General features: G+C 40.4%; 1 protein-coding gene across 7 annotated transcripts in view; it reads left to right on the forward strand.

The window, feature by feature from the left end:
- RYR2 (ryanodine receptor 2) overlaps positions 1 to 27,764 on the forward strand; it is a 749,501-nt gene that overhangs the window by 306,193 nt on the left and 415,544 nt on the right. For all 7 annotated transcript variants that reach the window (XM_053207799.1, XM_053207801.1, XM_053207802.1 and 4 more), the window contains 4 exons: positions 1,962 to 2,040; positions 5,090 to 5,202; positions 13,537 to 13,636; positions 14,343 to 14,439. In XM_053207799.1, coding sequence (XP_053063774.1) covers positions 1,962 to 2,040; positions 5,090 to 5,202; positions 13,537 to 13,636; positions 14,343 to 14,439 — 389 coding nt within the window. The remainder of the gene's footprint in view (positions 1 to 1,961; positions 2,041 to 5,089; positions 5,203 to 13,536; positions 13,637 to 14,342; positions 14,440 to 27,764) is intronic.

A 27,764-nucleotide genomic window follows, 5' to 3' on the forward strand; every position in this document is an offset into this window, starting at 1 on the left:
ATTAATTTCTCAGTGATAAAATATAAACATCAATTCAATAACCAACATCAATCTTAATTGTCAAACACTAAGGTGGTTCTTGACAAAACCAAGTCAAAAAAATAAACAAAATCAAAAGTACATTAACATGGTTCTGGATCTCTTGGCTGACACAGCAATATAAGAAATAAAATTTAGGAAAATACTCTAGTAAAGCGGCTGGCTACTAGATAAATACATAAATACAACCTATTTGCATACAGCCATCATGCATTAAAACTTCATGGAAAGAATTCTATTCCAGAACTTGGTCAGTCATTCTGGGTTCACACTCACTTTCTCAAGTGTGCTAGGTACTGTTTTAGGTGCTGGGTATAGTAGTGAATAAGATCATATCCTTGTCCTCATGGAACTTAATGAACATTTAGTGGAATAATTATATTACCTACCTCATAGTTGCTGTGAATATTATTGGAAGAGAGAATTTATGGTAATATTTATAGTACCCAGTACTGTAATTATTGCAGGATGTAACAGAAGACTTCAATAAGATAAAGGAAGACACTTAATATATTTAGAGCTAAAGTCTATGAACCTCAGGTATCACCATGGGCAGCCTTTCTCAAGTTGAGACTCACAGTCCTACACTGGCTCAGAACATTTTTGAGGACCCTCAAAGCAACTTTTCTATAATTTTGGGAGCCAGTGTTTTGTAGACAAAAGGCAGAATTGGAATCTCCATGTTAATTTCATTTTACATCCCCATGGCGCTGACTTCCACTTAATGTGCCAGCACATCTGTCCCAATTGATTCACTCTCGCCTCGTCACAGTTACTGGCTCCCACTGAGGTGGGTGGATCCTGTTTCATAGAAGGAATTTTCTAGGCTTTGCCCTATTTGTTCAGTAACTCTGAGAGGTCTGGACTTGCTCCATCCCCAGAATCGTCTCTGAGTACTCTTTGCAGGGCTCCTGGTCTCGCTGGCAGTGCGCTTGTTACGTAGATGATAGTGTATCTTGACCTTATACTACGTTCATCCTTGTGTCCTCATTCTTATACCAGTTTGCCAAGATTTCTGAGGTTGGGGTACGGTTCAGGAAGGTGGACTGAAAAATTATGCTAGACTTTATATTCAAGCATATACAGTTAGGGAAACTTAAGGAGGGGGGGAGATGGAAGGAGATGATGGTGTTGCAAGAGTTCAGTTACTCATAGGGAATCACACACACGTATACACGTGATAGAACCTCACTTCAGGGAGGTGACATGCTGCACACCAAAATGAATTCAGATGAACTTCAGAGAGTGAAAATTTTATTTAAAAAAATTTTTTTTAATGTTTGTTCGTTCGTTCATTCATTCATTCATTCCTTTGAGAGAGAGAAGTAGGGAGACAAGGGCAGGGAGAGAGGGAGACACAGAATCCGAAGCAGGCTCCAGGCTCTGAGCTGTCAGCACAGAGTCCGACGCGGGGCTCGAATCCACGAACCTTGAGATCATGAGCTGAGCCAAAGTCGGACGCTCAACCGACTGAGCCACCTAGGTTCCCCGAGAGTTAAAATTTCAAAAATGAAACCAGAACTAGAAGATGAGAGCGAATAGTTTTCAAATTTCTGTTTGGGAGAAAGATATCTGTCCGATCAGGTTGTACTTTTGCTTACGATCATGAATATCACATGAAGGGAGATGTACAAACATATCCCCAGTTATGCGTTTTCTTTTACTGACAGAACACATTTCCTAAGTCTTTTCGTGAGGAGAAAAAGGACTGCATCTCCCTTAGAGCATTGCTACTAATGAATGCCATATGAGTGTTGTTTTCCCTCACAATGAAAAATCGGGGCTGTGCACAGAAGCATCCAGATGTGAAGGAGAAGACTGATAGAGCAGAGATAGACTGATGATAGCAAATGACGCGTCAGAATTAAACTCCCACAGGACCGTAAATGTTTAACAACAACTACTGACTCTGTGTCTTTCAGTACCTGTGCTGTCTGTCCACCTCCCGGTCTTCAACTGATAAACTGGCCTTTGACGTTGGCTTGCAAGAGGACACAACAGGTGAGCGCCTTGGGCCCCAGTGAGGCTGTGCTCAGAGAGAGCATGGCAGGGATTGGACTGGGAGAAGTTGTAAGCCGTGGAGATCCATTAGATAAATGTTCTTATGGATGGAGTCAAGAAAAAAACGAATGACTTTCTAAGGAAGATTTTTAGTAGAAGGAGGAAGTGTATATTGTTTCTATTGGTTGGTCGTTCCCACATAATTAACTGGTTACTCAAACTGTACCTCAAACATTCTTCTTAGGGATTTGGATACAAATACAATATTTACTACATTTTAAGTCTAAAAAATGTAGCATGCTTCATGTCAGGATTCCAACAAAAAGGTCAAAAATGAAAGTCTGCCTCATTTCTCCGTCCATAGGGCTACATATCTGTCCAAATACACATATATTTTTATATTTTGAAACAGAAAATGCATACATTAACACAATTTACCCTTGGAGAGAATCAAAGTAGGAGAACATAGACTGTGTTGGTGTTTCTGTTCTCAGTGCTGTGAGGACTTTACGCTTTATGTGCCTCTGTACAATTTGATTATCTTACCTTTTACAATGAGCATGCATTAAAAATTTAAAAAAATTAAAATTAAATTAAAAATAAACCAATTAAAACTTTATGGAACTAAATGAAAAATTGGAATTAAAAATAAAAATAAAGACCAAGTAGAAAACAAAGGAAGGAAACAGACCAAGTCTTATTGAGTACTTTCTTTCAGGGGAGGGATCAAGCTATCCCCTCACACCTCTCCCCTTTCCTCCTTTTTAAATAATTTCCCAGGGGCACCTGCATGTCTCAGTCAGTTAAGCCACTGACTCTTGATTTGAGCTCAGGTCATGATCTCACAGTTTGTGGGTTTGAGCCCCACATTGGGCTCTGCGTGGACAGTGTGGAGCCTGCTTAGGATTCTCTTGCTCACTCTCCCTCTCCCCTCTCCCCCTCAAAATAAATAAATAAAATAAATTTTAAAAAATAAAATAAAATACCACCTTCTAAAATTTTCACAGACAACCAGTGGATAAAGATAAATATTCACCAACCTAATTAACTTTTCATAGACCAACACATCACCATGCATGACAGATTCCAGAACCCCAGGCACCAAAACTAGGAATATTATTTTTATTTTTAGAAGCTTGATCATTTCTCTGCATTTTTGCTAGTTTTGAAATGTTTCCTCATTTTAATTTACTTCAGCAACATTGACATGAAAAAGTCTTTAGTTCTGTCTCTCTCAAAAAGAGTCAAAGACATGTACAATCTAGAATTTGTTTTCATACACTGAGATGATTATATAATCGTCAAAACAACAAAATAAGGCAGTCCCTTTGCCAGTGTGTGATCCCTTTATGGTGTACTGTGTTCCCGTACTTTTTACATCATCTGAATTGCTGAATTATTATATCTATTGCTTGATGTCTGCCTGCCTTGTGAGAATTAAACTCACAAGGCAGATAACTTTTCATTCCTTGTTTACTGTGTATCCCCAACTTCTAAAGCAGTGATTGACAGAGTGATTTGACAGATTGACAAATCTTCCACACTGTCATTTGAGTGAATGAATGAAAAACTCCCTGCAACCCTAAAAATGTGAATTGAGTGAATAAAGGTAAAAAACCCTGCAAGGTGACATTCAAGTAAGACTGTGGTCCATATAAGGAAAGCATCTCAGGGCACATGACATGTTGGCTGTAAGAATGCTTAAGAAGTGGTATTTGATGATTAATTTACACGTTTATGCAAAGTGAATTTTTATTTAGTGCCTACAATATGCTAGTAGCAGCTGGGGAAACCCCAGTGAACAAAAACACAAAGCCCCTGCTGTTATGGAACTTATTCTGGCATTGGGGAATTGGTGAAGAAGAAAAAAATAAGTGTTCTGAAAAATAATAAAGCTGGTCAAAGGGGCAGAATGAGTATTAGATAACAGAGATCACTAAAACCCTACTTGCAATTTTGGATAGAACTTAGATTTAGATTTTAAAAGGAACTTTAAACACATTGAAGAATTGTTTGCTTAAGTTTATATTTTAGCTAATGGGACTGAAGAATGGATTGATGTGTGGCTCAGGAGGCTTATGCTTGAGTTGTTCTGGAAGAAATTATTTGAGTTAATGTGTACCCAGATATTTTTAAGATGTATCCTTCTATAGTAGGATTCTCTTATATTTTACCCTTAGTTAAGTAGAAACTACCACATTTGAAAATAAAAAATAAGGGGCTCCTGGGTGGCTCAGTTGGTTAAGCATCCAACTTCAGCTCAAGTCCTGATCTCATGATTCGTGAGTTCAAGCCCCGCATCGGGCTCTGCACTGACAGCTCAGAGCCTGGATCCTGCTTTGGATTCGGTGTCTCCCTCCCTCTCTTTCTGTTCCTCCTGTGCTCACTCTCTCTCAACCTCTCTCTCAAAAATAAATATTAAACATTTTTTTTAAAAAGTAAAATAAAAAAACAAGGCACAGGATAGTAACATTTCAGTGACAACACTTTGCATCTTCTTTTAATTAGCATCCCCCCAAAGTACAGAGTTTTTAAAATGCTGTAATGCAACTGTCACATTGCAAATGCCAAGTCCTTTTGAAAATCATGTGCCAGAAAACTAGAGGTTATTACAGAGAGCAAGGAACATGTGATTATAGAAGGAATGCAGTAAGACCAGCATGACTGGTACATTTGACCATATGGTAGCGTAAATAAATACCTTGTAAGCAATTCTCAGTGTGGGGGCGGCGGGGTGGGGAGGGAGACACCAAACTTCCCAGAATGTCACAACCGGGTTCCATTGCATTTGACCATGTCTTTACCCTAAGCTAATTTGGCCTCGGTCTTTGAAGTTCCGTGGTCTACCAGATGAACTTGCAGTAAACTGCAAGTGAACTTTCAAACTTCTGAAAGCTGGGTGAGAAGAACCATTTTATTTATTTATCGGGAGACCGACTTGAAGACTTATTTTATGAAAGACTCTTTCATTTTGGAGGTGCTGGCAGACAAAATCGATTTTAAAATAAGAGGCATCTCTTCGTGTTTCCCCTTTCCAATCGTCCTGCAGGTGAGGCTTGTTGGTGGACTATTCATCCTGCGTCCAAGCAGAGGTCGGAAGGAGAAAAGGTGCGCGTTGGAGATGACCTCATCTTAGTCAGTGTGTCCTCTGAGAGGTACCTGGTAAGTGTGGCAGGAGGGGTCGGGTGTTGGGTGTTGGGTCCATGAAGTTTTCACCAGAAACCCAAGACTGCAAATTCCCTAACGAAATTGCTTAGAGACAAGGCTGTATCTCTCTTTGATGAGTTATAAATAACTTTAAGTAAGGGACTAATGTGACCTGTGTGCAAGTGTGGCTTCCCGGGTTTATTTAGACAGGCTTCCCTTGTGCCCTTAGTTTGTGTGTTCATGATACTGACAGCACCTGTTCTCAGGTTATTTTATTAATGACATGCAAATACAGTCTAATCAGGAATTCAAAATTCCACGGACTTTATTTTGTGCCCACCGAAGGCTGTGTTAAGGGGATTGTGATTACCTGTTTTGACATGTACGAAAGCAAATTAGTATATGAGGAACTTGTGCCATGTTGACAAAGGAGAAATAGATGAAATAAAAACCAGTTCCGGTCTCTCATTGACACGGCATGGTTTCAGAGGGTGGGGGTTAGAAATGGGAGTGTGAAAAAAGAAGTTTGTATTGTATCATTGAAGGTGTATTTTATTTTTGTGGCGAGGCCATTATATATTTAATTTAACTTACTTAGTAAATTGTATTTTTGCTGCACCCAAGTTTTCAGAAGAGTGAAATCAATGGAAGTGTGAAGGATGCCAGTGCAAAGTATTCTTTTTATTTTGAGGTTGAAAAAGGAACTCAACAGAGGCACCTGGCTGGCTTAGTCAGTGCGCCATGTGGCTCTTGATCTTGGGGTTTGTGAGTTCGAGCCCCGTGCTAGCTGTGTAGGGATTACTTAAATAAATAAATAAATCTTAAAGAAAAAAAAAAGTAAGTATAAATTATAAACTTTCCAAGAATATTTATATAAAAAACTTCCAAACATCACAGTGGATGATGATAGAAATAAAAATCAGAAATGGAACATTGTAGCAGTTAAGCAGACACTGATTTATAGAAAGTGTATTCCCACTGCCATAAATGAAAAGAAACTCTTTTTGCGCAGTCGATTTAAGATCAAGAAGGTAGCTGGTGCCCCTTGCTCTGGGAACATGGAAATAGGGTGGTTTTGGGCTGTTGGGAGTCAGATTGTGCTTATCAACACATTTCGTTCCAATTTTGAGACGTATCTCGGAAGAACGGTTTTGTTTCACTTGCTCTGTGGAAAGAGGTAATGGTAAAGACCAGGAAATGATGGAACAGTGATGGTCTAACTCACAGGACTGTTACATTAAGTGGAACATCTAATGTTGAACAGCCAAAGGGAGGCCTGGAGTGTTTCTCTCCTTTTGTCTCTTGACCAGTGTGGGTGGAAGCGGGCACCATCCATGCTTCTGGGGTAATACAGACATGTCAGCATGTCAAAGAAGCATTTATTAAGCCCTTGCTGTATGCACATGCTGTGTCTGTGAAGGTGCTGTACATCTTGATCAGGAGATAGATCTTTGGAGTTGTAATTTTACTTGGAAACCAGTAGCAGCTAAAAGTAATCATTGCATGCTTTTATTTTTTTTTTCATTTTTTTTTAACGTTTATTTATTTTTGAGACAGAGACAGAGCATGAACAGGGGAGGGGCAGAGAGAGAGGGAGACACAGAATCGGAAGCAGGCTCCAGGCTCCGAGCCATCAGCCCAGAGCCTGATGCGGGGCTCGAACTCACAAACCGCGAGATCGTGACCTGGCTGAAGTCGGACGCTTCACCGACTGAGCCACCCAGGCGCCCCCATTGCATGCTTTTAAATGTATACATATCTTATTTTGATTTGGACATGACTGTGCATGTTTTTGCTGTACAATTTGTACTTCCCACGACGTAGCAGAGTTTACCTGACAGGATGCCATTGTTAGGTACTGAAGGAGTAGAAAACTCGGAATCTCACTGGGGACAATGCTTCTAGCATCCCTTCTGCCATTAATTCCCTGAACTCCCTGAATTCTGGCTTTCCCACTTGCAAAATGCTGGTGCTTATATTTAACACAAGTTTACTAGGATGAACCAATCAGATAATGAATGTGAATAAGGTATGATTTCAAAAGCACTTAGACGAATAGTATCAATAATCATTATGCATGAGGTTCACCTTCTCTTGCCTTTAGAAATAAATCTCATGATAAATGAAATTCACGAATTATTTTCCAGCTACAGTTTAGCCAATTCACCCAGGTTCCTTTTCTGGTATGCTTTTAGCGAGCTGCAAACAGTGGTCACCCGGACTGTTCAGATTTCACTTTTGTTTGGGCACGAAGTCAGTGCTTTCAGTGTTCATCTCTGTGTACCTAGCGTGTCGTAAAAACTGCAGGAAAGACCAAGGGCACATTGCACCTGCTTTCTGCCCTCAAAGCATTAGTGGAAGAAGCGAACCAAATACATAGGGAACTGTAGAAGAATATTGTAAGGCAGTAAGTATGTGTTACAGTTTTGGTTTTGGGTATAGGGCATAGGGATGGTTAATTATTTCACACTCTTGCTGTCGTTGATTACAAGAATCTGGAGAAAGTGTGATAAGGGTAAATAGTGAGGGAGCAAAAGGATTTTGGAATAGCAGCAGCTGGAATAACCCGTATACTGCGCCTAAATAACTAAAAATGGGCTCTGTGTATAAATATCTGTTTATTAGTGTAGGATCTGGTAAGTATGAGCCTGGGCCAATCACGGAACTTCTTAAAACCCTCACTTTCCTCACCTGCAATATGGTGATAATAAAGAACGTAATTCACAGGGGTGTTAAAAAGATGAAATTCTTTGATCCAAACCAGAGAGTTGCTTAGTGAGTTACTATCACTGTTTACTTGGGAGATTTGTCCTTGTGAAGAATGCCTAACGATGCTGCAGATACTTAACCAGAAGAAGAAGAAGTCGGGAAGGCGGGAGTAAAGGGAGTAATATAGCTGATTTTAAATAGAGGTCTACCGTGGAAAGCCAGGTTCACATTCTGAGAAGTTGCTGATGTGTTTAAAAGTAAATAATTTAATAACTTTGGCTGAAAACACATCCGTTAAAAATAACTACTTAAAATAAACTTTTCCAGCCGTTGATTTTATAACTTTCTAGTCATTAGTGCCTGTGGACCTTTGATCTAGTTTTCCTCCACTAACAGAGATGGTTAAGCTGAATTGGGCTTTAGGTACTCTAATAAAGCTTACAACTGCTGGGGTGCTAATGGGTAAAATTGACTTTACACGATTGATTTTCACCCTGTCCTCTGCAGCCGTGCCCCGTGGACAGAAGAGGGCGCTGTGTTGGACACCAAGCAGCCCAGGCTGTGCCCTCTACTTCGTATGTTGCTTCTCTGCGCATGATTTCCAAGGAATAGGGGGTCTTATTTCTAGAAATAAGTTGTTGCAAACCGCTCATCCAAATATGGTATTTTCTCACCTTGCTGTTTCATATTCTCATATGGCATGATACCTTCATCCTCTTTTCAGGATATCCAAGAAGAAAAACAAAATCCCTGTGTCCCTATTGGAACTGTTTACTTTTTTTCTTTTAAGAAGAATTGACAAAGCAGCTTAAGTATAAGACAGACACACAACTTAAAATAGAGAAAACATGGCCGTGTAGGTAGTGCTGACTGTGAATCTATTTCAAACTGAACAAAGTAAAGCATACACAACAACTTTTATTGGTTTAGAAAGACATCAGATCACCCTGGTACACACAGAAGTCTTCAATCCATGGATTGGATTACTTGCATTGGAAACATCGATTTTTTGACTAATTTTTTCTTAATTAGGTCACCTATAGAAACATACAGATTTTTTAAAGATCCATGAAAACATTGCCATTGTCTGAAAGTAATTAGGCAAAGCTGAACCCCACAATCTAAAGAGTGGTCGGCAGATGCTTAAATAAGGCATTCTCGGGTTCATAAGAATTTCCCCACCATTCCCCTACCCATCTCTGAATTTCTCATAAGAAGTACAAGGTGTTTTGACTACATAAGAAGTTGCTGAATTTCCTCAAGTTGCATAAAATACTGATAACTAAAAAGGACAGCGATCATAAATCTTTTCAAGCTAATTATTTTGCAGCAACCATTTTTATTTACTTTGAGCCTTTTTTTTTTTCTCTCTCTCTGTGGCTCCAATGATGGAATCATAGAATATTCCTTTCGGAAAGAGTGTCTATTCTGTGCCCCTCATTTTTTCTCAGAAGGAGAAAATGAAGCCCGAGGGGTGACATGTCTTATGTACTTGTGTTTCCTGTCACTGGATGCTAATGTATCCAGAATGTTGCTCACCAGGACCCAGGTGCCTGACACTTAAGAAAGAAATTATTTGTGTTGAATGAATGCATCCCATAAGGGTTGAATTCAGATATTCCTAAAAATTTAGGGGCCATAGACCCCTTTGGTAATCTGATGAAGCTTATTGACCGCTTGTCATCAATATTTTAAAATACATGAAACATATACACAGGATTACAAGGAAAACTAGACGTTCTCTAAGTGGAGTTTTGGTTAAGAACTCCCATAGGGGAGTGTGGGTGGCTCAGTCGGTTAAATGTCCAACTTCAGCTCAGGTCATGATCTCATGGTTTATAGGTTTGAGCCCCATGTTGGGCTCTGTACTGACAGCTCAGAACCTGCAGCCTGCTTCAGATTCTGTGTCTCCCTTGCTCTCTGCCCCTCTCCTACTCATGTTCTCTGTGTCTCTCTCTCTCAAAAATAAGTAAATATTAAAAAAAAAAAAAAGAACTCCCATAAGATGATTTATAATATCCTCTCTTACTTCTGAGATTTTGTGATTCTATCATACAATGTCCTGTTACTCAAAACACCGTTTTGGGGCCAGCAGCCTTGGTTGGCCCCTCCACACTTCCTGGGTTCAAATATGCATGTTTGGACAAGATCCTCAGCTGACTCCTGTGTGTATTCGATCTGGAGAGTCACTAACACAAAGGTCACGGTGACATGAAGGAGTGGAGGGGGCCCCAGGCCCCTCCACTTTTGCTGGTGGGTTGATGCTACTGTAAGCATGTAAATTCTAGAATAGTTACATGTTTCAGCCTAAGGCCAACTTTGCTTTCAACCTCTGACAACATCTGTTTTGCTTTAAGGACAACTCGTCTTAGTTTCAGTAATTGCAACTGTTACTGCTTTCTGAATATTTCATCTGACAGGTCTGACAATGTTGTGTGTCTTTAGATTTCCCTTAGCTGTCTAAGCAGCAAAATTAATTAGAGACATCCAGAATAGTTATGCCCAGAGAATATTTTCTTGAGAAGAGTGGGCATTATTAAGTTTATGTGCTGCAATACGATCTTAAGGACATTTTTTGGACTTTATTCAGCAGACTGAAACTTTCATATTTTTATGGTCCTCTCGTACGTATTATTTATCTTTAGGTTTAGATAGGATTTGAAAATTGCATCTTAACCCTCCTCCCCACTCCCATTATTTTTCACTACAGCAGCTCCTTACTATTATTTTTTTAATGTTTATTTTATTTTTGAGAGAGAGAGAGAGAGAGAGAGAGAGAGAGAGAGAGAGAGAGAGAATGCGGGGGAGGGGCAGAGAGAGAGGGAGACACAGAATCTGAAGCAGGCTCCAGGATCTGAACTATCAGCATAGAGCCCCACACCGGGCTCGAACTCATGAACTGCGAGATCATGACCTGAGCTGAAGTCGGATGCTTAACTACTGAGCCACCCAGGTGCCCCTCGCAGCACCTTATTTTTTTTTAATTTTTTTTAATGTTTATTTATTTTTGACGGGGGGCGGGGGGCGTGCATGAGCGGGGGGAGGGGCAGAGAGAGAGAGAGAGAGAGACACAGAATCTGAAGTAGGTTGCTGGCTCTGAGCTGTCAGCACAGAGCCCGACACGGGGCTCAAACCCACAGACCATGAGATCATGACCTTAGCTGAAGTCGGAGGCTTAACCAACTGAGCCACCCAGTGCCCCCAGCAGCTCCTTATTGTCTGAAGCATAAGGTGCTCCCATGTTCTGGTACCTGTTTATCTGCTGATCCATATCTCACTGTATTACTAAGTATATGGTCTCAGCCCCCAACATGGAACTCTCTGCTGTATCCTGTGTTCCCATATGTCTGTCCCTTTGGGTACCCCCTTCTCTGTGTCATAACATTCCCCTTATCAGAGCCTCTTAGAGGAACAAAGAGGTCCAGGCTACTTCCATTTATGAGGTTTCTGGCATATTAAAAATGAAAACCTCCAAACTGGCTTACAAAATGTAAATTGTTTCATAAAAAATGTTGGCATGTTTTAAATATTTACTTTAGCACATTAACCTTACTAATATACATACCCAAATCCGATGTATGTACAAAGTTACTCGGAGACAGCATCTCTAAACACAGAAATGTGAGGCCCAGACTAAGCAGTCTTACTGGCCCCTCATGCTCTCATCCCATGTGGAATGCCTTCTCTCTTGTGCAAGTGCTGTCTGTCCTCAAGGCTCAGTGCAGCGAGCTCTGTTCTGGTTACGTTGGCCAAGGTGCTGTCTCGTTTCAATTCCTGGACCACTTCAATTACAGTTCACGTAACATTGAAACATATATTTATTTTACCTTAAAGTATTACCTCAAAATATGCACGTACTTTACCTTCCCTTCCATGTTACAAGTGTACTTAGGGTACAGCATGTGACCTACTGATATTTAACACAGTGCTTGATACGTAGCGTATTCAGTGAAACGTGATGTGTTGACAGATGATAATTTATCATCATATGGTATGAGCTTTCACTTCAATTCAAATAAAGATATAGGCATTGGTATTTTGAGTCATCTTCTCATGGTTTGGTAAAATCCACATGGATGTGTGTGTGTGTGTGTGTGTGTGTGTGTGTGTGTGTGTGTGTGCTGTTACTTTGACTCAGGTCATTGAAATGGGAATATTCATAGAATAACTTCAGATTTTTTTGTTTGTTTGATGCTACTTTGATTTTAAAGGTTTGGGTGACTTCTTCACATTCTTGCTTAGTGAACAATGCTGCTCGATATGAGGTATACAGTTGTGAACCTGTGTCTAATAGCTTATGAGATGGGGAAAGAAAATACACAGAACAGTTACATCACTGTGACTGCTCTGAAGGAAAATATGGCTTCCTTAGTTATGGAAGCAGAGCATGTACGAATTTATCTGTAAGTAAAGGAGTCTCATATTGGGGAAGAAATTCAGTAACGAATGTCCACTGGGATTTGGTGTCCAAAGGACAGGCTGAGGTGACAAGGTTGTAAAAAGGCGGATGGTGAGCCAAGACGAGAAGATCAGAGCAAGTTATTGCTGAGTATGATGCATTGATAGGGAAACTTTGAATCTTATTGATTCGAAAGATTATTGATAAGATGACCACCTAAGTGTCAAATGTCAAAATTTTCTTTGATTTTGTTCCCAAGAGAAAGATAGTGACTTACCTGCTTTTGCCGGTGACTTGAGAGTATGTTTAGGATATTCAATGCCCCGTGGAGCACGGGAACGCCCCGTGACTGCTTTGTGATTGTTCTTCATTTAACGAAGAGGGTCAGATTTCTGGGGAAAATCTGGTACAATTAAAGACCTTAAAAGCTTAGGCTGTCATCAGCATTGGAAAAGTGTTGCAGAAACATTACAGGAATATTGGTGATGTTTACCCGAAATGACTCTAAGGAAAAAGTGGTTGTTCTATGTGTATTTGAAATTCTAGAATCAGCCAAGTAGTGATCAGTAAAATGAGCAAGGTTACCCATAATTTTGTTTTTCTTTACTAATTATTTGAAAACTCATATATTATGACTCTTCAATGGGAAATATGATATTATTTTAGTACATTTCTGTTTTTAAGAAGGAAAATCTGAAATTTGTAGTATCTGAATTTTGGAGGAAATGGAAGGTGCTGGTTAGCTACCTGTTAGGAAATATTGCCACTTACTGGCTGTCATATCAAATTGCAGATAAAAGTTCTCCAAGGACCCTGTGAAAGTCCCTTAGAATTGACCTATTTCACCGTCCAAAAACTGTCACCGTGTGATATGTAGAAAAACTAATTATAATTTCAATGGTGAGTGACCGCTCTCTGTCAAGTTTTGTCCATCAGCGAACTGCAAAGCAAAATGGTCTGTTTTAATGCATAAATTGATTTCAGTAGTTTTGTGTGTGTGTTTCTGATTAGTGGCTTCTGTGAGTCACTCTTAGAATGAAGCTCAAAAATACCTAAAGTCAAATAGGAGCTCTCACTTTTTTTTTCCTACTAGTCTCTTAATGCCTGAGTGACAGGATGGAAATAGGTGTTCTCAGCGGACATTCCCAAGTCGGCAGTGTTAAGTTCGAGCTGCCAGAAGCACTTACGTAATAAGACTTTCGAAAAGCCTGAAGAGATGCCCTCTTTTGCCTCTCCCACAGCATTTGTCTTACGGCAATGGCAGCTTACACGTGGATGCCGCTTTCCAGCAGACTCTCTGGAGCGTGGCCCCAATCAGCTCAGGAAGTGAAGCCGCCCAAGGTAAAAAAAAAAAACAAAAAAAACAAAAACAAAAAAACTCCACTTCAATTAGAGGGCTTGTCCTTGATCCATGGTTGACAGTCATCCTTGGAATTGTGATAATGAGCAGATTGTTAAGCAGGGCATTTTGTGTCAAAATATTCTGGAATGCAGATACGTGACATTTAAGAATCTTGTTTCGATTGCTATTTAAAAGTGAAGTTTGTGTTAAGATTGATTTTCTTTTTTTTGTGCTGCCACCTTTCGCTTATTTGTGTGTGCTGTATGTGCTCGCTCCCTAGATGTTGTTTTCTCCACTGTTTTGGCCTCAGAGTATTGTTCAGTGAGGCTAATAGGGAGGCTTCTCACCTTCCAGGGTTGGGGGACTTAGAGCCAGACCACGGCAGTGTTTATGCGTCAGGTTAATCTCTGCATCGGTTCTGATCATCCTCGTTTACATAGGTTCAGATCTGAGCCTCTCCATGTTTGTATGCGGAATGGAGGCTTTTCTGGGATCGAGGTCATGTTTTCTAGCAGGAACATCACAGACAGTGGGACTTGGGAACCCTGCGCTCAGAGGCGGCAGGCAGATTTTGGCTAGATACTTAAGCCTCACTGAACTTCTGTTTCTCTGTCTGTGCAAATAGAAGATTGGACCAGATGATCTGCCTGGCTATCGGCATCTGACCACGACAGTTCAAATGTGCCTGAATTTCAATCCTTACAGGGTATCTAATTGGTGGTGACGTCCTCAGGTTGCTGCATGGACACATGGATGAATGCCTCACTGTCCCTTCGGGAGAACACGGTGAAGAGCAGCGGAGGTTGGTACCAAGCCTGGTGTATCTGAGTCTTGCCTTGATGCAATTTTTATTTTTTTAATTTATTATTTTAAAAAGTTTTTTTCTTAACATTTATTTATTTTTGAGAGACAGAGTGAGACAGAACACAAGCAAGGAAGGGGCAAAGAGATGGGACATAGAATCCGAGGCAGGTTCTAGACTCTGAGCTGTCAGCACAGAGCCTGATGGGGGGCTTGAACTTACAAACCATGATATCATGACCTGAGCTGAAGTTGGACGCTCAACCGACTGAGCCGCCCAGGCGCCCCCTTGTACAATTTTCAAATTAAGACCATTCGCTTAATAGAAAATGGGCCACTAACACTCCTCTGTCCACTGAAGCAATCCATGTGTTGGCCTCTATAGAAGTTTTTCTCTTATGTTTTATTTTTTATTAGCTATTGATAGAATTGCTGAAAATTTTGATATAAATAAAACATGGTCAGAAGTATGGACTAAAATACACTGAGTGGGAGGAGTGAACACATTAAACTACTTAAAACTTCATTACATGTTCCTTACTTTTGATTTCTTTCTGGCATGTTTAGTCTCAAATTCAGTTTTAAAGTCAGAGTTCTCAAATTGCACAAAAGTTTGGGACCTTTTCCTATTACCTCCCACTTACTGACATACATGATAAAATTGACCACTCTCCCTAATATTTTATGTGATTATAACACCTCTCTGATGGTAATATTTGTTGGTACTGGGCTGAGACTGAAGTCCTCTGGGGAGTCACTGGGGAAAGTGCATAAATAATCCAAAACCATAGAATATTTAGGATGGTTTGAATGTCGTGCTTTGCTTTATGAATTAATGGATCCATAGTGAGTTGAACACACATATATGAGAGTACTATGAGAGAAGACGTTGTGTGGATGGTTTATTATGTGTTTTTAAGTCTTTGAGTGGACATTTCTCATAATATGAACCTATATAGTGAGGCAACTATTATTTAATACATGTTCAGTTTTGTACCTTTGATATAGAGAACATTTAGAAAGTTAATACTCACTTTTTTTTTTTTTTTTTTAGTTTATTTATTGGGAAAGAGAGAGAGGGGTGGGGAGGGAGAGAGAGCAAGTTGGGGAGGGGCAGAGAGAAAGAGAATCCCAAGCAGGCTGCCCAAAGCTGGTGCAGAGCCCTACACAGGGCTCGACCCCACCATCCACAAGATCATGACCTGAGCCGAAATCGAGAGTCAGATGATGCTCGACCAACTGAGGCACCCAGGCACCCTGAAAGTTAATACTCATTTAACTAGCTGTTTAGCCTTGGGAAAAGTCACTTTGAGGCCTCGGTTGTAGTGGTACCTCTCTTACCAGGAAGACCTGGCTTATGGTGAAGAGTGGCATGCACAGCCTGGAAAATTCCCTAAATGAAAAATGCCACTGGTAGTAGGTTGGGAAGAAGATGGTGTTGATAGAGTTTGTCTACAAGATGAGAGGGAGTTCAAAAGGCACTTGGTTTGAGGAATTAATTCCAAACAGAAGAAAACACAGAAGACTCAAAGGGATGTAGAGTGTTGTGGAAATAGCTGCTCTTCCAGAGTGACCGGGAGCAGGATGGAATCGGAGGTACAGACCAGACAAGAGAGAGCAGTGTGGTCAGCTTTTGAAGGATCCTTGGTACCATTACCATGGGCTCGCTTTTACTCTGAGGTAGTTAGGAAGGAGCGTGGGGTGGGGGTGAAACGCTCAGGTCTCTTGTAAAGGAATAGTAGGTCTTAACGGGCAGGAGGAGGTTGGGTCACCAATGAGGAGAGTCCAAATCAGGGAAACCAGGAGAAGGCTGTTGTAGGCACTCATGCAAGAGGAAGGGAGAAACTTTACCTGGAGGGTGGCCATCAGAATGGAGAGCTCTATCTGGAACAGAGACATTTTAGGTCACGTTGACTGGTTTAGAGATAAACCAGTGTGGAGCATGAGGGAGTGTATTTGATCCAGGGTGTCCTGCTGTTTCTGGCTTGAGTAAAGAGAGATGGTGCTAAAGATTATTAGGAGACATTCAGTTTTCATAGTAAGGCTTGAGTAAAGTTTGGATACTGGTAACTACAGAGGGTCCGTGGGACATTAAGCAGGAAGTTGGAATTTTTGAGTCATTTACTTAGAGCTTGACCTGGATGTAAAGTCCAAGTGCCCAGGGGATAGTTGAAGGAATGAGGGTCCTACATAGGGCAGAGCTGGAATTAGGGGGATGTGTTGATCAGTTTGGGGCATTGCTTTAAAAAGGCCGCAAAGCCTTGGAATAGGCCTCTCCTCCAGAGAGGAGGCCAAGGGTGGTATCCCAGAGCATGCTGACATTTGGGATGTGGACAGGCAAAGAAGAGTCTGCATGGTAGCCAGGTAGAGAACCAGGGAGGTTAGTCATGGAAGCCAAGGGAAGATTGGGGGGCAGGTGTGTTAAATGCGGTGATATGTTTATATAAACTTAGGAACAAAAAGAGGTCCTGTCTTAGTCATTGGGGAATTTATTCTCTGATTTGTTAAAGGAAGCACTTAGAGCAAGTGATGCTTCTTAGAGCCCTTCTATTGTTTCTACAGACACGAGAGCTTGGTAGTTAAGGCTCTGGAGCTACGCACACCTGGGTTTGGGCCTCACCTCTGCCACTTCCTAATTGGGTGACTTGTGCAGGTGACTTAATTTCTTTAAGAATTGCTTTTTTCCACTGTGAAATGCAGCTTAAGTATGAGCTGGGAAGATTCAGTGGGACAATGCGTGGAAAATACCTGATGCGCAGTAGGAGATCAGCAGATTTCGCTGTCGCTGTCATCATTATTTAGATGGAAGAGCAGGATTTAGTCAGATATGGGAGAATCTGAGGGACCCTGGGCATGTGGATGAAAGCTTAGTAGAGCATAGGCTTTGGAGGAAGCGAGGCTAAACTATATCGAGGAAAATCCTCTGTTCTTTGAATTGAATGGAGTAGGTGTGGGTTGAGGAAGGACTCCTGATTCTTGCTAAGGTTCAGAAGCCAGAAATGGATGAGCATAGTTTTTGTTTGGATAGTTGAATATTTTCATCCTCCGAGGAGAATATTCAGTGGCAGAGAGACCCCAGAGTTCCTCAGCTAAGCTCACTGGCAATGACTACAGTTTTCCAGTTCTCCTGGACACTAGAGAACCTGTAGGTTAAATAGGTGTGTGTTTGTTTTTTATTTAAGTTTATTTATTTATTTGAGAGAGACTGAGACAGCACAATGGGGGAGGGGCAGAGAGACGGAGACAGAATCCAAAGCAGGCTCCAGGCCCCGAGCCGTCAGCACAGAGCCCGACGCGGGGCTCGAACTCACAAACCACGAGATCATGACCTGAGCCGAAGTCGGCCGCTCAACGGACTGAGCCACCCACGCGCCCCTAAATAGGTGTTTTCTTGAACGGGGCATTTATAGGGTGGGTTTTCTACTGATTGTGTAGGTAGCTGGTTATTACTGCAGGGAAAACTAGTGGGCATTTCAAAGATATTTTATTATTGTTCTGGATCTGCTGTCCCATTGCATACATGTTGACATCTGTCCTTTCTCATATCATTCTTGAGTTAATGTTGTTAATGTCTGTGTCAAATTACTCTCAATATGTATTCAGTTCAGCAAATCACTGCTCTTTCTAGGGAGTGATGTCAGTAAGAACACATCCGTTTGTGCCCTGTGCACAGTATGTTTATGCGGGTGAAATTAGATTTAAAGAGATGTCAGATCATGGCTTGAGGGAGAAAATGAGTCAGAAATAGGCAGCAGCAACCTAAGGGGTGTTGCTTAAGGAAGGATAGTTAGACTTGTCTTGATGAAATAGTGAGATTGGGCGTTTAGTTGCATGTCACAAGAAAAATGATTTCTTAAATTTTACATTCGCACTGCACTCAAGTCTTGTTACTCTCATTGTGTAGAAATGTCTTTATCCCCCTTTGTTCTGACCCAGAGTCATTTCAGTCTCTTCAGTGGCTCAGGGGGCGGGGGGCAGAGGGCAACTCAGTCTGGAGGCAGTAGCTCTTTAATTGATTTGAATCTCTACTGGGGGAGAAACGCATCATGATAACCGAAGAATATATATTTTGATTCGTTTAAAAAAAAGAAGTGGAAATAATTTGATTTTTGGGCAGCCACTTGAAACCTGGAGGAATTCTAGGGAAATATGTGAAAGAATTCTTTTACCTCACAGCTCTGTGCCATACTTGTGATCTGCTTACGCTCAGTACTCGCGTCACGTTGTGAAAGTCAAAGAACTAAGGTCAAACCAGATTTGTCATAAGAAGTGGAAGTAAGGAGATGGCCAGAAGCGACATTTACTTTCGAGTAATTTAGGAACATGTCGGTCATCAGTGCCTTGTTCCCGAATGGATATGTCGTCCTGCCTGTGCCCCAATCCGTTGATGGTTGTTGAATAGACACAGCTATAATTATAGCAATTGAACATGCAGTTTGGGGATGGGTTCTGTAATACCAGAGACCAATGGAGTTACCTTTAGTTTCCTCTTCACATTTAGACTTGTATGTGGAAGTAATTACCTAGGCATTCTCATGAGGGTATTAATAAAAACTCTTAGAACGAAGAGCAGACAGTGGCCCATACAGTTAAGTGGAACTGAATGGGGGAATGAGCTCCTACTCAAGCTAAACTAAATTCATAGTTTTCTTCATTCTTCTTGCTCATCTTATGTTTATGGATTGAATTCTGACATTACTCATGAAATATAGCATCACGATAGTTTTATTTTAAATTTCTTTAAAAAAGCTTGTTTTATGTTTATTTTTTGAGAGAGAGAGAGAGAGAGAGAGAGAGAGAGAGAGAGAGAGTGTGTGTGTGTGTGTGTGTGTGTGTGTGTGTGTGTGTGAAGGGCAGGGAGAGAGGGAGACATAGAACCCGAAGCAGGCTCCAAGCTGTCAGTACAGAGCCTGACGCAGGGCTTGAACTCACGAACCCTGAGATCATAACCTGAGCCCAAGTTGGAGGCTTAACCGACTGAGCCACCTAAGTGCCCCTTAAATTTCTTGAGATTTTTCCAGGAAGACCCTGTGGTTCTAAAGTCACAGGTATGCGAGTTGTCTAAATAACAGTAAAAATATAATCTATAGAGGTTGTGAGCATTTGGGTCAAAGGGGGATACTTTGAGTATCAGCTTTAAATTGTAATTTTTTTAGTTCTGACCCAAACTCTTTAGATAGTGAGAATGTATTAAGGAGAGACGGGGATTTGTCAGAGCAATATCGTGTTTTAATTATTTACTTAAAAATAAGCTTTCATTCTGGAAGCTTGAAATCTGATTACCGGTTTTCATTTTGAGCATGACATATTTTACATGGGGAGTATTTTCTGCCTTAGATTCTATCACTGGATTGCATCCTATTCAGTCCATTTTTATGTGAAGCGTAATAAAATATCAGCAAAGGCATTTCCTTCATGTGCACATACACTTACTTATGCATGAAATACGCACTATCTGAATTAAGTATGCCATACTTTTAAGTTAGTGAATTTTAGAATTGTCTTTGAGTTTTATTTACTTTGAGAGAGAGAGAGAGAGAGAGAGAGAGAGCATGAGCACAGGAGAGGCAGAGAGAGGGAGAGAGTGAGTCCCGAGTAGGCGCCACACTGTCATTGCAGAGCCCGACATGGGGCTCTGACTCCTAGACCATGAGATCATGACCTGAGCTGAAATCAGGAGTCAGACGCTGACTGAGCCACCCACGTGCTTAAGTTAGTGAATTTTAAAGTGGAAAAATTGGGGGAATATTATTGGGAATTATTATTTGGGATCTCTGACTTGGATACCGGTTATTAGAGGAACGTTTTTTGAAAAGCACCATTTGTATGTTAAAACCGGTTATGCTGTGTAGTTCATGGGTAGTTTTATTCATTCAGTAACAATTTGTGGAATGACTATCATGTTCTGGGTGCTGGGGTTATAGCAGTGTATAAAAAGATGCGATGTCTCTTTTCTCAAGGAGGTTACATTCTAGTGGGGATATGAGGCAACGAAAACATAAATGCACTTATTTCTAAATGCACCCACATATGCATACACCCACAGATAATATACAAGGTGATGAGAAGGGCTTTGGAGAAAAATAAAGGAGACAAAGGAGTGGAGAGGGTTTGTGTTTGTGTGTGTGTTCGAGGGAGGGAGAGAGGGAAGAAGAGCGGGAGAGAAGGAGAGAGGGAGAGAGTGGGAGGGAGAGCTTGGTCCGCAGAGAGAGGTGGTTCTGTTTCTGTTTTATCAGGCATTACTGTTGCGTATGCTTGCTCTGTCTTTCTACTTGCCAGTGGAGGACAATTAAGTTATTGTTTCTGACAGTATCTGGAAATAAATGCTGCATTTGCTTTCCAGCATGTGACTCAGCAGGCAAAAGCTGTGCCATATGTATGCATGACAATATTTTTTGCCTCCTTGCCCCTTTTATGATATTTTGGTGATTTAATGAGCTTTAGTTGTAAATAATTGATAAGAAGTGAGATGGGTTTGATACCATGAATTAAGTGTCTCGCAGTCTGGTTTGGAAAGAGATGCATGGTTTATGTCTGTGTACACAATCGGATGACTAATATCCTTGCCGGGTTTGTACGCCCTCGGTCACCACCTCGGAGGAAGCTTATAAAGCTGCCTTCTGTGCTCGTAAATGTTCAAAGAGATAAAGTTATCTGATGAGGGCTTCTCAGGCACCTGTTCCCCTTCACGACCCGTATGTACCTTTGCAGCCTGGCGATGGGAGCTGGATGGCTTTGCTAAGCAGTTTTGATGAAAGAGTAAACACATATCGGGAGAGCTATTTTCTCTTCTGTGCCTCTTCTCCCTTGAGAGAGGTTCACTCTTTTCCCCAAATTTAAACTCCCTGCAGACTGCAGACAGCACAGGGCCTTATTTCAGCCTGCCCTCATTTAGCAGCCTGACTCGGTCTATAACCCACATGCTCAAGGAATGACGGGGCTAGAATGCACTATTTGAAAAAATATAGGTCTTGAAGGCAAAAGATTAAAAATATTCACAGGAATTGAAACGAATGGATTTCAGGAAAAATTAAAAACAACAACAACAGCAATAATTGAAGTGTTCTATACACTTAAAGTTAAGTGAATTAAAAAAGAGACAATAGAATTAAAAAAATCAACATTAAAAAAGAAATATCCTCAGGGGTGCCTGGGTGACTCAGTGGGTTAAGCATCTGACTTTGGCTCAGGTCATGAGTTCGAGCCCTGCATCGGGCTCTGTGCTGACAGCTCAGAGCCTGGAGCCTGCTTCGGATTCTGTGTCTCCCTCTCTCTCTGCCCCTCCTCTGCTCATGCTGTCTCAAAAATAAATTAAACAAAACATTAAAAAAATACTCCAGTTAAAGAAATTGTGGTTTATATACATAATGGAGTACTACATGGCAATGAGAAAGAACAAAATATGGCCCTTTGTACCAACGTGGATGGAACTGGAGAGTGTGATGCTAAGTGAAATAAGCCGTACAGAGAAAGACAGATACCGCATGTTTTCACTCTTATGTGGATCCTGAGAAACTTAACAGAAACCCATGGAGGAGGGGAAGAAAAAAAAAAAAGAGGTTAGAGTGGAAGAGAGCCAAAGCATAAGAGACTCTTAAAAACTGAGAACAAACTGAAGGTTGATGGGGGGGGTGGGAGGGAGGGGAGGGTGGGTGATGGGTATTGAGGAAGGCACCTTTTGGGATGAGCACTGGGTGTTGTATGGAAACCAATTTGACAATAAATTTCATATACTGAAAAAATAAAAAAAAATAAAAAAATACTCCAGTTATTTTCTCAATGAAATTCAAGACGATTTTTCACTTGGCCCTGTTTTGTTTCTTCACTTAATCTGAATGTTAGCAGTATCTTTCAAGAAAAAAAAGAAAGAAAGAAGGAAAGAAAGGAAAGCTTCTCCTTTTTCACTTCCAGATGACTTTGTGGTTGTATTTTGGGTGGAGTGAAAGGTAAGAACAGCGACATATTTTTGCTGTTTTCCTGCTCTAGTCCTATTTACATGCTTCTCTATAGTATCTATACTGTTTTTAATTCGCGGTGATTCATGTGCATTTATTCTGATGTATCCTCTCAAAACATCCCTGTTTTCTCTTGGACAGCAACTTGAATAGACATATCGTCACAGACTCAGCCCCCAAGTGGAGACGCAATGTTACTCTCAACACCGGGTAGACGTGTACTTCCTGAGGTCACTGTTGCTGTATAAACACTTTTGACAGTTTGCTTTAGCACCTGCGGCCCAGGCAAACGCCCTCGTAGGCATGGAGGAGACTGCAGCCAACGCCCAAATTCTACTGTGAAAAATGCATAAACTCAAACACTTAGGATTTTATTCTGAAATCACCTTTTAATCCTGGGCCTGCTTTTCAGTCCCTTCCACTCAATGCCTTGAATGCTTATTGAGGGACTTGTATGTTGTTGGCATTTGAATGAGAGCCAGCCTGTGTCTTTAAGGAATTCACTGTCTGGTGAGATCTCAATACTACATTCAGGAAGAAGTGAGTGTTAATCTGGGAAAGGCCAACACAGTCTTTTCAAAAATTGCATGGTAGAAAGCATCTCTTACCATTCTGCCCTTGGAGGAAGGTTAGCAGTCTTCCTCAAGGAAGGAAGGAATCTCTCTCCATCTCTGATTTTGAAGCAATAAGCTTGTTAGCCTGTATGAGCTAGTCAAACATTCTTCTCTTTCCACTAATCGGTTTGAATCTGCTATTCGGTATCAACTGTCAGTAGAAGCTCTGTGTGAGTAATTTTTTGGTGAACCTAATTATTTTGCAGAGGATTCATAGAAGAAGCCTCAGTCTCCAGGGTCTGGTAATACATTAACACAGCTGAACGTAATTTCGTTGAAGCCATGCTGGTGGTGGGACTGTCTTTAACTGCTACAAATAATGACGCTCGTCACATACTGCCATTTATTATCTTTATTGGCGATCAGTGTCTCCTATTGTTCATCTCTTCTATTTACTTTTCAGCCAGGGTAGCATCCTGCATTCTTGTACACCTTTTAGATAGTGCCATGTATGTGGGCATCTGCACACAAATGCTTATTCTTTTGCATTTGTGAAAGAAATAAATGGAGAAAAAGCAAGTCGTGTGCTTTGGGTTGTTTAAGGAGAGCAGTGGGGTGCCTGCATTGACTCCCACTCTGGCTAACTCAGCAGGGTCAGAGGTCCCCCACTTGTGTTATTTTGGTGACTCTTGGAAGACTGTTACCTGCTTTGCTTTGGGGAGGGGAAGAAAAGGTATCTTAACTAAACCAGCTTACCAACCTGAGTGAGCAGAATACTGTTTCGGGGCCTGGGAGTCCCACATCCTTGGCTCAGTCTTCTCTACCGGAAGCACCTTGACTTCAAATCAGTCCATGGAAGGAGTCCCCGTTCTTGTAGCGGGCATCTGAGCCTTGAAAACCATGATTTTCAAAACATAATTGGGTGGTTGTGGGTATCTTTGACAATCTGGTGCACATTACAGATTCTTCCTGGAAAATTCACACACTTGCCAATGTGGAAAGATTTTGTCTGTGGGGTGATTTCTGTGATGTTGATTTTTTTTGAAGTATATTCCCTTATTCTTCCCCACATAAGCAATCAGTGGTGCCTGTGTTTTTTTTTCCCCCAAAGGGGAGGTTTGTGACTTCCCAGAAAGCTTAAGCTTTGTACAAGGCACTTCCCTTTCTGACTTGTATTCCCTAAAGACTAAGTTCAAGGAAGTTGTTGTGCTTTAGTGTCTTAGAAGGGAGAGAGATTGTTTCTGATAGAAAAGAAAATGAGAAGGGACTTTTCAACTTAAAAGACATTTGGATGAAGCAAATGGATGCCCAAGGAGGAAAAATCATAATCATAATCATAATCATAATCATAATCATAATCATAAATAGCCTTGACCCAAACCTCACACTTGACACAAAAAAAGAACTCCAAGTGGATCAAAGACAGAAATGTAAGACATAAAACCATAAAACTTTCAGAAAAAATAGAAAAAAAATCTTGAGGATCATGGACTTTTAAAACTTAACATTGAAACCACAACTTCATGAAAAGAAAACATTGATAAACTGGACCTCATCGAAATGAGAAACTTTGTGTTCGTTCTATAAATGCCCATGTGGAGAAAATGAAAAGACACGTTCTAGAGGGGCAGAAAATATTGGCAGGTCATAATTCCAATGAAGGACTAACATCTAAAAATACATAAAGAACTCTCAAAGCTTGGCAGTAAAAAACAAAAAAACAACAACAACAAAACAACGTCATTAAAAATTGGGCAAAATACAAGAACTGCTATTTCACGAAGAGGGCATATAGATTGCAAGTAAGCTCATGAGAAAATGTATAGCATCATTAGTCATTGTGGTAAATGACTAATAATCATTAGGCATCATCAATATACAGATTGACCAAAACCAACAAAAATATTGATAGCCAAGTGCTGGTGAGGATGCAGAGAAACTGAATCACTCATAAATGGCTTGCAGAGTGGTACCCCTACTCTGGAAAACATTTTGACACTTGCTTTAAAAACTAAGCATATACTACCACGTGACCTAACAATTTCACCCCTGGGAGTTTATCCCAAAGAAATGAAAACTATATTCACACACATGTGTGTGTGTGTGTGTGTGTATACACATATGTATGTGTATACACATATATATGTGTATATATATGTATGTATGTATACATATATATATTTACATACAGTATTGTGTATACATGTAATATACAGAAATATTTAGTGTAAAGTAGCTTTTTGTAACAGCCCAAAACTGGAATCACCCCAAATGTCCTTCAGCTCATGAATTATTGAACCATCAGTGGTATAACCATAGCAGAGAATATTACTCAGCAATTAAGAGCAGTGCCCTGTTGATATAGCAACTTGGATGAATCTTCAGGCAATTATGCTGAGTGAAAAATATCAATCCAAGCATCTTACATACTCTAAGATTCCATTTTTATAACATTTTTGAAATGTTAAAGCTTAGAAATGGAAGGGAGTGGTTGTCCAGAGTTAAGGAAGTGAGAGCAGGGAGAGAGAAGGAAGAGCATGTAGTTATAAAAGGGAATATGAGGAATCTTTGTGGCACAGGACCTTCCCACTGATGAGGATCAGGAACTAACACAAATGACAACATGGTGTGGAATGTAATAAAAGCAGAACTGGATAAATATAAGATTGGGGATTGTATCAAAGCCAATATATATATATATTTTTTTTTTTTAATTTTTAATGTTTATTTTTGAGAAAGAAAGAGACAGAGCGTGAGCTGGGGATGGGGAGAAGAAGGAGACACAGAATCCGAAGCAGGCTCCAGGCTCCGAGCTGTCAGCACAGAGCCTGATGTGGGGCTCAAACTCACGAATTTTGAGATCATGAGATCATGAGCTGAAGTCAGACGCTTAACCAATGGAGCCACCCCGGCACCCCTCAAAGCCAATATTCTTGATGAGACACTTCTATATTTTTAAAAACATTATTGTTAGGAGAAACTAGACAAGTTCAAGAACAAAATGTTCAGAAATACTTTTCTCTATTCTTTCAACTGCATGTGAATCTACAGTTATCTTACAGCAAAGTTTTTTTCACCCATCCCCTCATCCATATCCCCTCTGGCAAGCACCAATTTGTTCTCTGTATTTAAGAGTCAGTCTTTTGTTTGTGTGTGTGTGTGTGTGTGTGTGTGTTTGTCTGTCTCTCTTTTCTTTGTTCATTTGTTTTGTTTCTTAAAGTGTGTGTGTTTGTCTCTTTCCTTTGTTCATTTGTTTCTTAAAGTCTATACGAGTGAAATCATACGGTATTTGTTTTTCTCTGACTGACTTATTTCTCTTAGCATAAAACACTCTATCCATCACATGGTTAGAAATGACAAGATTTCTTTTTTAAGGTTGAGTAAGATTCCATTGTGTATATGTATCGCATCTTTATTCATTCATCTGTGGATGAACAATCACAGATGCTTCAGTATCTTGGCTATCATAAATAATCCTGCAATAAACAGAGAGGTACATATATCATTTCAAATTATATTTTGGGGTTTTTTTTGTAAATACCAAGTAGTGGAATTACTGGACCATATGATAATTTTATTTTTAACTTCTTGAGGCACCTTCATACTGTTTTCTACAGTTACTGAACCAGTTTGCACTTCCCCCAACATTGCACAAGGGTTCCTTTTACCCTGTATCCTCACCAACACTTGTCATTTCTTGTCTTTTTTGGTTCTAGCCCTTCTGACAGGTGTATGGTGATATGTGATTGTGGTCTTGATTTGCATTCCCCTGCTGATGAGTGATGTTGAGCATCTTTTCATGTGTCTGTTGGCCATTTGTATATTGTCTTCGGAAAAATATGTGTTTACTTCCTCTGCCTATTTTTTAATTGGATTGTTTGTGTTTTTTTGGTGTTGAGTTGTACAAGTTCTTTAAATATTTTAGATAGTAACCCCTTATCAGATATATCATTTGCAAATATCTTTTCCCATTTAGTAGGTTGCCTTTGTCATTTTGTTGATGATTCCTTTCACCGTGTGAAAGGTTTTTATTTTGATATAGTCCCAATAGTTTAATTTTACTTTGGCTTCCCTTGCCTTAGGAGACATATCTAGAAAAATGTTTCTTTGGTTGATGTCAAAGAAATTACTGCCTATGTTTTCTTCTAGGATTTTGATGGTTTCAGGTCTTAGATTTATGGCTTTTAAAAATTTTTTTTTCAAGTTTATTTATTTATTTTGAGAGAGACAGAGACAGCATGAGTAGGGGAGGGGCAGAGAGAGAGGGAAAGGGAGAGACAGAATCTTAAGCAGGCTCCACACCATCAGTGCACAGCCCGATGTGGGGCTCGAACTCATGAAACCATGAGATCATGATCTGAACTGAAACTGAGAGTCAGATGCTTAACTGACTGAGCCACCCAGGTGCCCCTTACATTTATGTCTTTATTCCATTTTGAGTTTGCTTTTGTGTATGGTATAAGAAAGTGGTCTAGTTTCAATCTTCTGCATGTTGTTGTCCCATTTTCCCAGCAGCATTTGTTAAAGAGACTGTATTTTTCCCATTGGATATTCTTTTCTGCTTTGTCACAGATTAATTGACCATATTATTGCAGGTTCATTTCTGGGTTTTTTATTGTTTTGTTGATCGATGTGTTTGTTTTTGTGCCAGTACCATACTGTTTTGATTACTACAGCATTGTGATGTAACTTGAAATCTGGGATTGTGATACCTCCAGCTTTGTTCTTTTTCCAGATTCCAGATAGCTTTGGCTATTCGGGGTCATTTGTGGTTCCATACAAATTTTAGGATGGTTTGTTCTTGTTCTGTGTTGGTG

Source organism: Acinonyx jubatus, chromosome D2 (genome assembly GCF_027475565.1).
Source record: "Acinonyx jubatus isolate Ajub_Pintada_27869175 chromosome D2, VMU_Ajub_asm_v1.0, whole genome shotgun sequence".
NCBI classification, from domain to species: domain Eukaryota; kingdom Metazoa; phylum Chordata; class Mammalia; order Carnivora; family Felidae; genus Acinonyx; species Acinonyx jubatus.